The sequence below is a fragment of the Triplophysa rosa genome, linkage group LG10 (genome assembly GCF_024868665.1).
Source record: "Triplophysa rosa linkage group LG10, Trosa_1v2, whole genome shotgun sequence".
NCBI lineage: Eukaryota > Metazoa > Chordata > Actinopteri > Cypriniformes > Nemacheilidae > Triplophysa > Triplophysa rosa.
The window spans coordinates 8,216,199-8,227,310 of NC_079899.1; the positions used below are offsets into that span (position 1 = coordinate 8,216,199).

General features: G+C 36.3%; 1 protein-coding gene across 1 annotated transcript; it reads right to left on the reverse strand.

Annotated features, from left to right (window-relative positions):
• Positions 1-463: 463 nt before the first annotated feature.
• ganc (glucosidase, alpha; neutral C) lies at positions 464-10,408 on the reverse strand. Its single transcript, XM_057343511.1, has 24 exons — positions 10,358-10,408; positions 10,131-10,193; positions 9,721-9,823; positions 9,490-9,617; positions 9,235-9,411; positions 9,115-9,136; positions 8,945-9,011; positions 8,260-8,356; positions 7,938-8,121; positions 7,691-7,835; positions 7,318-7,553; positions 6,251-6,377; positions 5,784-5,863; positions 5,082-5,225; positions 4,502-4,598; positions 4,316-4,417; positions 3,972-4,215; positions 3,553-3,617; positions 2,991-3,067; positions 2,830-2,904; positions 2,636-2,749; positions 2,375-2,487; positions 2,048-2,148; positions 464-1,937 (listed from the first exon to the last, which is right to left on the reverse strand). The coding sequence occupies exons 1-24, from the start codon at positions 10,390-10,392 to the stop codon at positions 1,837-1,839; spliced, it is 2,697 nt and encodes an 898-aa protein (XP_057199494.1). The 5' UTR covers positions 10,393-10,408; the 3' UTR covers positions 464-1,836.
• Positions 10,409-11,112: the final 704 nt, after the last annotated feature.

An 11,112-nucleotide genomic window follows, 5' to 3' on the forward strand; every position in this document is an offset into this window, starting at 1 on the left:
ATATTATCGAAGAATTTATAATTCAATTTTCGGATTATGTTGGATAATGTGAGTAAATCCCAATATTACTGTATTATAGACGGTTTCAGCAGCAACAACATAAACAAACGTTATGTGGCCCAAACTTAACTTCCGGTAGACCTCCACAAAGAATCAATAACTTGAGTAGTTTTAATTCAATTAAATACAATTCATCTATACAATAAAATATTAATTTGAATTAACTATAAAATAAATTATTATATTACTAGCCACTAGCCAGACCGATAACCAAACAGACTGGAAATTAATAAATAATTTATATATATGAATCTATAATTCATATAGAGCACAAAAAGTCACTTCATAATCACTTCATAAATTCTAAACACTTAAAAAAAATTCACCTCCATCATGATTTAATACCTTACACTTATTTAAGATTGGTAAAAGAAAATGGCTTAAACTGTATTATTCATGAAAGAAATGTACCAAATTATTGTATAAGCTACTGTATTATTGAGATGTTAAAGGCGCAGTTTGTAAAATCTGCCCCAAGAAGGCGCACATTCAAAACAGACATGTTAAAAACAACAACAACAACAGTGTAGCTTGATGACGCTGTGAAGGAGCGTGAAATAATGGGAACTGTCGTCTTCAACTCCAGCACTAATAATCAATCAGATGTGAATGAGAAATCACAATACTGTAATGGATGATGTGCCAATAGTAATAAAGTTTTATAAATGTTGCGTTTGATGACATGATTTTATTTCATTATAATGAATTAGACGCATTAGAAGTAATTCATAAAATTTATTTATTACTATTTAGTCAGATGATCTAAAAACTATTACTGCTTGTTCAGTAAATATATAGATAACAATATATACGTGACACAACAATATTGTTTCTACGGCAGTAAAAGCGGAAACTGAGGGTAATGCCAGAGACTGTGTTATTAGGGAGATGCAAGGTCTGGAAAAAGCGTAACAGCTTACACAAATCACGTGAGGCACCTCAGCCAATCATAAAACAGCCTCTAGTCTCCTTTCCTGCATTCCGCTGAAGGTTGCAGGTTTTCTATCTAGTGTCTTTGGTAACGCGGATATGACGCCATTGACAGGCGACTGCCAGACACAGCCCGTGTCACTGGTTAAAATGACAATTTTCTCACGATTTACAAATAGTTGGAAACATTTGAGATATTGTAAGTACTCAACTGAACATAATGTGTAACACTGGCCAAGTGGTTATTTGATATTTTACTGCAAAAAAAATACAAACTGCACCTTTAAAGTCGGCATAAAATGAAAAATGTCAATTCAACCTGATTTACACAGCTTGTAGTATTAATTATAAATTATTTATCATGATTTTTTAAACATTTATTTGCACTTTAACCAAAAACTCCCCCCCCCCCGAAACAACCTCTCTTCACTTCTGGTCAAGAGGAATGGCGCGAGGGCAGGGCTGCAATGACTGACAGATTGCAAACTGGATTACAAATCGGACTCAGTTTTGTTGGCAACACCCAACTTTTAACGATCAAATCAGTACTCGATGAACGAAATCAAGTCCCGTCCTACAGTTTTTCTCATTTCAGAAGTTGTTTCACTCGGATATACGTCACGATTCGGAAGAAAAAAACAATAGCTACTTCCGTTTCATGCCGACTTTAAGATGTTTTATTTTAAGAAGATGTGAGGTATCTTTACTGCTGTTTCTTTACGTCTGTTCTAAACCCCATTATGAAATTCACAATTTTATAACATACTGTAGAGTTGATTTTTTTTCATTATATTCCATCCTGATGATACAGTCGCTCATTTTACTTTTTTTTTCAAATAAAATGTACTACATTATTATTTCCCAATCTTCGTGTATTCCCAGGCCCAAGCCAGTTATAGTCAGACACTTTGCTTCAAACGTAAACATGACAGCAGTCTTTCCTGCACCTTCAACAAAAAGGTTATATAAGATTTAGTGACTATTTACTTTTCGGTTGTCATTCATGTGATGCCAGAGACAAGCATTCCACTTAACAACAACAGTAGTCTTTTCTCACCTGATTTAAGCGTAGGTTTTCTTTTTAGAGTATTCAGGCCAAGAATGACCACTGATTCCACTTTGTCAACCGAGTCAAACAGCCCTTTATCATCAGCACAGCTGAAAACACAAGGAGAACGCTGTACTAAACCCACCAAATACATGATCTAAAACCTGCTGTTTTATATAATATAACCTACTCTGTATTATTACCCTTCAAAACAAATTTCTAATTTGTGATCAAAAGGCAAATATGAAATGATCAATATCTTCAGAGATGGAATTTATACACATACCTGAGAATTAATAGAAAAATGAAAGGCTATTTTAAAAGGTGTGCTGTTACCTGCTGACAAGCTTGCCTGCCCGCATGCTAAAACGTCGCAGACAGAATTGCATCTTGTCTCTATAACTGAAAGAATGGCCATCGTCCAGATAAAGAAATCCATCAGCATTACCCTATGAGAAACATACATAATCTCTTTCTCTATAGCTCAGGTGTGTGTTTATATATAAAACTTGTGTGTTCTCATGCACAGCCGTCAGAAGACTAACAGAACACAAGATATTTGCGGTTCTTGTATCAGTTGGGTGTACGTGTGGTCACCTTAGAGTCCAGAGCTACTGTGAGAGTGAATGGATGCTGCTGTAGATCAGCTGTACTGGAACCACAACCTGCTCTCCTGGGTACCACTGTCCCACCACGCTGGAACACAGGCACCTGTCATAGAGTTTCATTATATGATAAATAAAATGATCAGCTGTATTTAAAAGAAATATGATCTAAGATAAGTCACTCACGGTGTTCAGAGTTACTGGGGAATCCAGAGTTTTGCCACCTCTATGAACCTCAGTGGAGTTTGTGTCATACCACAGCTTTCACACAAACACACAAAACAGCTTTAATCTTTTAAAATAATATAAAATGCATATAATACAGTTCACGTGGATGAGGCAATTACCTCACCAGACCCTGGCAGTAAAACCTTGACCTCAGAGACTCCAGGATCAGTCACAGGGCACACAAGGAGAGCACTGCCTGACAATTAGTTGAAAATTAAATTACAGACGGTTTTATCGGACGCACACGCCTGGCCCGAACTTGGCTAGTGGCTAATAAAATAACTATTTATATTTTATCTAATTTATATTAACATTCATTTATATGAATATTTTATTGTATAATAATTGTATTAAATAAACAATATGATTATTTGTAACTTTGTTGCATTTAAGTTTAGTCAGGTAACGGTTCTTCTACTGGTAACCCAAAGTAATACTGGCTAGACACACTTTTAACTTGCTAGCTAGTGTAATTTACTTATTTCTTTTGCTTGTTTCAGAAATAACCTACAGGGACTCTATTCTTTGCAAATGTGTACCAGAAGTTAGGTTTGGGCAACAAAAGTAAAGTTTGTTTATGTTGTTGCTTTGAAACCATCTATAATAGCTGTTGAATTCTTAAGCTTTGTTATCACAGAAAATATGTGAGGGTTATTTCATTGAAAATTAAGAAATGTTTACCGATCATGTACTGATGCTCCACAGCAAACATGCTTGTGTCTTTAGGAAATTCTACCCAAAGAGGTCTGTGGGAAACAAAAGAAAAAAAGCCAACAACATAGGACATATTACCACTTTTAGCAATTTACGTATAGAGTACTCCTAAAAGAAAGAAAGAAAATAAAACTTTCATGAGATTTACATCAGATTATATTCTACATGAGGTCATGTTGAGATCGTAAAACCAGTTGAATACTTTTAGATTTGAAAACACACCTGCAAGTATTCAGCAACAGCAACAGCGCTGGAAACTGTAACTATTATTTTTATGTTATATGCATCCACACCAATTGGTGTCAACACAAAGGCCCGTTCACACTAATATAAAGTTTAAAAAACGTTCTAAATGTAAAAGAATAGCAGGACATTAAATTCACTACCTGATAGGAGGCAGAGCTGATGTGTGTGCTTGGTGAAACAGAGTGTACCAGTACTGCAAGAGACAGTATCTCTGCTGTATAGCCAATCGAATTGCAGATGTGACATCATCCCCAAACAGCCAGGGCTCTCTGCGTTTGGTGATATTAGCCGAGTGTCCTCGGAAAAATGGCTGGAGAGCCCCTGCCTGGTACCAGCGGACCAACAGCTCGGGGTCTGGGTCTTGCACAAAGCCCCCAACATCAGCTGCACACAACAGCAAGACGTGTTAAAATGATCCTAACCAACTGTAATTTGAGACTAAACTGTACTTTATTGTAAACTGATCAAAAAAGGTCACTCAAACCTCCACAAAAATGTATTCCTGTCAAACTCAGGGACAGCAGCATGGGTATTGAAATCTTTAAGTATTCCCAAGTAGCAACATTGTCCCCAGTCCAAATTGCACCTGTGACATAACCGATACATTGTTTGTATGGGTCATCTTTTCAAACAACACAATAGGCATTGTTGTACTGTATACTGAGCTCACCCCATCTTTGAGATCCAGCAAAGAAAGAGCGTGAAAGGACAAACGGCCTCTCCATGCCACCCGAACGGGTTAATAAGCCCTCAAATGTGGCCATGTGCTGCCAGAAAGAGAAAAAAAATATTATTGCATTGGTACATCTCTGCAGTGTTTGAATTGAACCGTGTCTTATAGGGGGTCCCCACCATGGGATGTTTTTCTTGTTGGAAGAGGCTATTTACACTAACTGACAAAAAATCACCCTTAGGAAATGAGTATGAAACTGTCTATTTCTGAGTGCAGGTGGGGATTAATTTGTTTTTTCGTTTTTCCCCAAGTTTTTAAAGAGGCGCTAAACAAGTGGTACCGATATCAAGACATGACACGTCTCATAAAAATAAACGTAAAACACTTTACTATTGCAAATCATATATATATACACTATTTACCATATCTTTTCTATTCAAAAACATATATCCGAGGGATCCCCCTAAGTCTATTTTTACCTAATGCCTTATGGGGGGTCCGGGACCCCCCAGACCCCCCTCAATTCGAACCCTGCATCTCAGGCCTAAACGGTTTTATTTCTGTTAGCTAAGCTCACCTGATAAAAGCCATACAAGTTGTGTAGCTCCCTATGCTCCCAGCCTCCTTGGTGCACTGCATCTTTAGGCATTGTCTGCTCGGGTCCATTAAACACAGAGGGTTCATTCATGTCGTTCCAGATAAACAAAGATTCTGTTGACCCCTAACACAGGCATGGATGAACAGACTAAGATTATCAAGACAGAACGAAAAGCACTAATTGTGGATATAAATATCATTTTACAAACAACAGCAATGGTGTTAAATAATTAATCTGCACATGGTTTGCCTTAAATAAAAATACTACGACAAATAAAACACATTAAACGTGTCATTTTTACCACAGGGGGGCTTTATTATGCAGCTCTCTAAAATACTTGATTCTGATTGGCCGTAACATTTCAAGGCATGTTATTCCCAGATTTTTATAAATATTAATAAAGATTCATATAAATTAAATATAAATGTTCCTAATCCACCACATATGAGATTATATTTACATGATTTAAGTCATTGCAAATGCATGTTTGTCTTTTTTAAACATTTTGTCTTAGCTTAAGCCGAAAGAAAACTGTTCTTCCTCGTGGAAGGTTTAAATTTGTTACAAGAGAGTATGTACAGCCAGTCGGTTATAATAAAATTAAACCTTTCAGATTGATACAAGACTTTAATGACTGTACATTATCCCTTATTGAACAGAAAATAAAAATTTAAGACTCACTTCATATTTGTTTAGAGAGAACTGTCTGGCATACCATGATCTTGTCCTTGAACTGCTGAAGTCCAAGTAGCAGGATTCACCTGTTATGAAACAAATCAATCATATGTGGGAGTCTTTCCTGTGGCTCAGTGGTTAGAGCATGGCGCTAGCAATGCCAAGGTCATGGGTTCGATCCCAGGGATTGCACATACTTAAAGAAAACAAATGTATAGTACAATGCAATGTAAGTCGCTTTGGATCTGCCAAATGCATACATGTAAATGTAAAATGTAATTTCCAGTTCTTTGAATATACAGATACAGGACAGTATAGAGTATAACTTGAATATCATTACATTAGATAACTGTTAGTTGTCTCATAATGATCACTGCAAAGTATTGTGACATCTGTTGGGTCTGGTCATAACATCAGAAACAGATAAATAACACATCATATAAATAAAGCTGAAGACTTTGATCAAATCTTACCTGGCCAACAGGTTCCTTCATAAACACCACCTTCTCTATTCTTCACTGCATGGCCTCCTTCTTTTGCTTCACAGTAAAATGACCAATCAGGATCAATCTTGATGTGGGGGTCACTAATAACAACCAACTAACCAGGGATATAATAAGAATGTAAAAACATGTCCTGGCACATTGTTTAACAAAATTACACTAAACCTGAAAGCTTTGATAGCTTACACCTAAAGGGATAGTTCACCCAGAAAATTATTTTATAATTTATTCACCCTCATGTTGTATAAAACCTGTATACGACTCTTTTTTCTGTGGAACACAAAAGAAGATATTTTAAGAAATGTCTCCATACAATGGAAGTCAATGGGGGCCAGTGTTGTTTGGTTACCAACATTCTTCAAAATATCTTCTTTTGTGTTCTGCAGAAGAAAGAAAGTCATACAGGTTTGAAATGACATAAGGGTGAGTAAATGATGAAAGAATTTTCATTTTTTGGATGAACTATCCCTGTAGATAACAATTAAAGGGGTCATATGACTATTATCGTTTGTTTTAGATGTAATGCAATGTGTATACACGATTTAAGGTTCAAAAACGCTGTATTTTCCACATACCGTGCATGTTTGTATCTCCTCTTTGCCCCGCCTCTCTGAAACGCGCAGATTTTTTACGAAGCTCATCGCTCTGAAAAGCGAGGTGTGCTATGATTGGCCAGTTAACCAGTCAGTGCGTAGTGATTGGACGAATACTGCAAGCGTGTGACGGAAATGTAACACTTCTTTTGCACTGACAGGTACGCCCACCTTACTTGCGTATACATTTGGGTGGTCTTAGTCAAATCATACCACAAACTGACATAGATTTGTAGCGGTGCGGTTACACGAGATGTTTCAGGCAGGTCTGGGTGAGCATTCGCTTTTAAATAGAATGCATCTTTTGTTCCGACACTTAAATTTTTGCAATTTTACGTGTCTAATACATGCATGGGCAACTTATAACACACCAAAGATACATAAAACACGTATTCGCGCCATATGAACCCTTTAAGACATGGCACTACATCTACATCATCATACCTTCCTGTTTTTCTTCTGCAGGTAATGCTGTAATTCTACTGGCTTTGGGAAAAGCTTTGAGTCCCAGGTGAAATAGCGCTTCCCATTGGTGTGCTCGATGTCCAACCATATAACATCATAAGGAATATTGTGGAGGTCAAATCCACCATCCACAGCTTTAACGTCTGCCTCGTCCTCATAGTTCCAACGGCATTGGTGGTATCCCAAAGAAAATAGAGGAGGGAGAGCCTGGCAGCCTATCGGCAGACAGAAACTAAGTACAGTTGTATAGGAATCTACTGTACCATGTCAAGAGGAGGACTGACTGAATGATGTCATTGTTGACATCCACCAATAAATATTGTCTTAGTGGTATCCATATTGATCACTATACCTGTGAGCTGAGCATACTGAGAGAACACATGGGCAGCCGAGGGCCCCAGTAAAATGAAACAGTCAATCGTGCCACTTTCTGATATCCATCTCACATCAGTCTGAGGTGTGATCTTACTTTTCTTCCCTGGTGGTTCATTCTCTTCCTGTTTGAAGAGCAAAAATCACTCAAAAATGCTTCTGAAAGCGTTTATTTAAAATTTTTGAAATATCATACTAAAGACAAAATTAATCTTATTGAACAGCACCTCAGTTGTCTTCGGACTATATTTGATATCAATCAGTGTCTCCGATGCGTTCAGCCAGAATACTCCGAGTGTTCTCTCAGGCTTGTGAGCTAGCAGGAGCGGTACGGAACCGTAAAGGCCCAACCTGCTATCGATTTCATAGGCAAACACATCCAAGTTGTACAGTCGATACGCCTCAGTGGCACTGTAAAGTAGATACAGAGTTAGAGATAATATTAGGCAAGAATCTGGTTTGTATTTGTGTACAAATGTTTGTATTTGTAATATCAGTTTTCGAATGTTCCTGAGATAATTTAGGTTACAATAATATAAAGTTGCCCACCTTGTGTCTTTTAACAGCAGGGTATCAGCATGTTCAGGAAGACCAAATGTATGGCTGAATCCATGGAGACATAAGTCCATACCCACAGAACTGGGACCTAAATAAAAGACAACATCACATTATAAGTTGATTTCATCATTTGCCGACTGCCTGTGTGTGTTTTGAATCGTATTTTTTTCTGTATTCTGTACGTACTCAATATATTTACATATAGAATTAGTTTGTATTCTATATACTGTATGCGTTCTATTTATACAAATACATACATGTTGTGTATGTGTATACTGTACTATAGATTTAATGATTTTCCTGATTTCTGTGTTTTTATTTTGTTTTATGTCACTTTGAAACAAGCACTGTATAAGGGAATTTGAATTGACAATTTGAATTGAAGTGATTATTATTATTTTGTGCTTATACTGCTATAAGAAGTTGTCTCTTAGTTATTGGATTTTTTTTAATTAAACATTATTTTAAAATTGTAATAATATATACATGTTATACTGTACATGTTTTGGAAAATATAACTCTTATTTGAAAACAGATTTAATTTTTACATTTTTCAAAATATTCTGATACTGGACCCAGTATTATGTATTGTAGCATATTGTGAGCTAACTGTAACATTAAATCCTTCTGCTAGGTGGTTGTTAGAGTATGTGTATAGATTTGCATGGATGCTTACCAATTGTCTTGATGTCCTGAAACTGTCTGAATGTTTCTTTCCACAGTCCACATGGATCGTCTTCCACCTTTAAGATTCAAATTCAATGATTTGTTTCCCTATAAAACTACATATCCTTTAGAAATAGAATGTTCATAACTCTCAATAAAAGTTTTAGCATAAGTTCTCACCTGATGTGAAACTGAAGATGACCTGGAAGCAGTATAAACAATGGAATGGACAAAAATCAAAAACAACATCAACAAGTAAGCCAGTATACAATATTTGGCATCTCTTATATTGTTTTATACCTAGCTGGTTCCTGAAGAGTTTCAAAGCAAAGTCTGTTTCCTTGATTGAGTGTGACAATCTCCTCCCCATCACAGGTGACCTCCAGTCTGAAAGGTGAAGCTGAAACTAGGAGCTGGTAGTGACCCAGACCCCATGTTAGAGATAAACAGTCTTCTCTCTGGCATTGAACTCTCAGCCTGTCAATCAAACAACACTAACAATGAAAGAAAAGTAACATATATTTAAGAGGTGTGAAATCAGGTATGATGGCTTACGGGTCATATGACAGCTCTCCAATCAGAACGTCTGGAACACGGTAACGTGGTTTAACTGCCAGTAGTTCATCAATAAAAACTCTGACAGTTCCATTTTTGGACACCCATATTTGAAGACACAGTCTGTCCTACAAGATGAAATAGAAAGTTTTTCTAAAACATGCTTCTATACCAAATATAAAAGATTACGTAATGTACATTGCGTAAGGTTATGGATCACAGGCAGTTTACCTGTGACCCCTGCTCACAAAGCTCCAGAATGGCATATCTATCTGTAAGTACTAAAGTTTCCAGAGAGGCAAAGTACTGAGACAATGCTTTATCTCTCTGCCGCCTGCAAAAGAGTTAAATGGTTATCACTGTTCACAATAAAATCACCTGTTACATATTATCTCTTTACATGTTTCACTTTTTAAATGTTTAAAATGTAACACTTGTTAGTGAATATTATGACAATATGTTTGAAGTGGATATGTATATTTACATTATGAAATGAAAACACATTTGTAATTATAATGCCACAACAACAGGTTACTCATAATGACTGGTCAATTTATTTCATGTTTATTTATGAGTAAACATTCTCAACGTAAACAACTGGATATTCTAATCTATAAATAATAATAACCTCAGACAGTTACCTGTAGAATAAGATGTCATCATTTTTCTTAAACTTCTCTTTACCCTCATCAGATGGCACGACACTGTAATGTAACATATTATATATGACTTGCAAGCAATAACACAACGCTAACGATACTGCATATCGCTCAAAAATCCAGCAACGTGCTTTTGTTCACGTTACGTGCAGTCACGCATACAGTTGTTACTGTATATGCTCCTAGACTAACATATAGAATGCATGTACCTCTCAATGGATTCAGTAGAAACGTTCACCTCCATTGCTCCACAAACTAAAGGGAAGTTATTTGACAGGTCGGAAGTGTCTATTCCTGGACACAGCATACACGTCCTCCAGGGGGCGCATTAGGGCTCAGACAGACGAATATTTCATTGAATTGGAGTAAAATTTTAAGATCTTGTGCGTAGTTGACATTTGCAAAACATAAACAGTTTTTTAATATGTTAAATGCTACAATTTGTGCCCGATATATAAACGATAACACCCCCGCAATATGTATAATATCACTAATACTATTATTAGTATTCACAATTATTCACAAATATTATTGGTATTCACAAACGACGGTGATTGGCTGTTAACATTATTGCTGATTAAAGTAGCAGGTACTACGTGACCGATCAGACGCTTTAAACTACTTAAACAGCAGTGTGAATAACAATTTTAACATAAATTATGAATGTAAAAATCTTTCACATACTAGAAATACACCGTAAAGTGTAAACCTATCAACGCTTTTCTATAAACCTACTGAAAACATCGCCCATTTTAAAAAGCACGTTTCAAACTTAAACTTAACAAATTCTACACGTTCGTTTTTATAAAGCCCACTTTTTTTAACACTATTACGTTAACTTTGATTTCTGCAGAGTTTAGACATTCTTTGATCAGCTTATTTTAGATCAACTTTAGTATAGAGATTGTCCCTTGTGTTCCATATTTTTCTTGACGAATAAAGGTTTAATGCCAGTCCTTAATGA

Coding starts and splice junctions, on each gene's coding strand:
- ganc (XM_057343511.1), bottom strand. CDS start 10,392: ATGGAGGTGAACGTTTCTACTGAATCCATTGAGAG. Junction 8,357..8,944: donor TCAGGACATCAAGACAATTG/GTAAGCATCCAT, acceptor TCTTTTATTTAG/GTCCCAGTTCTGTGGGTATG. Junction 6,378..7,317: donor TGCAGAAGAAAAACAGGAAG/GTATGATGATGT, acceptor ATCCCTGGTTAG/TTGGTTGTTATTAGTGACCC.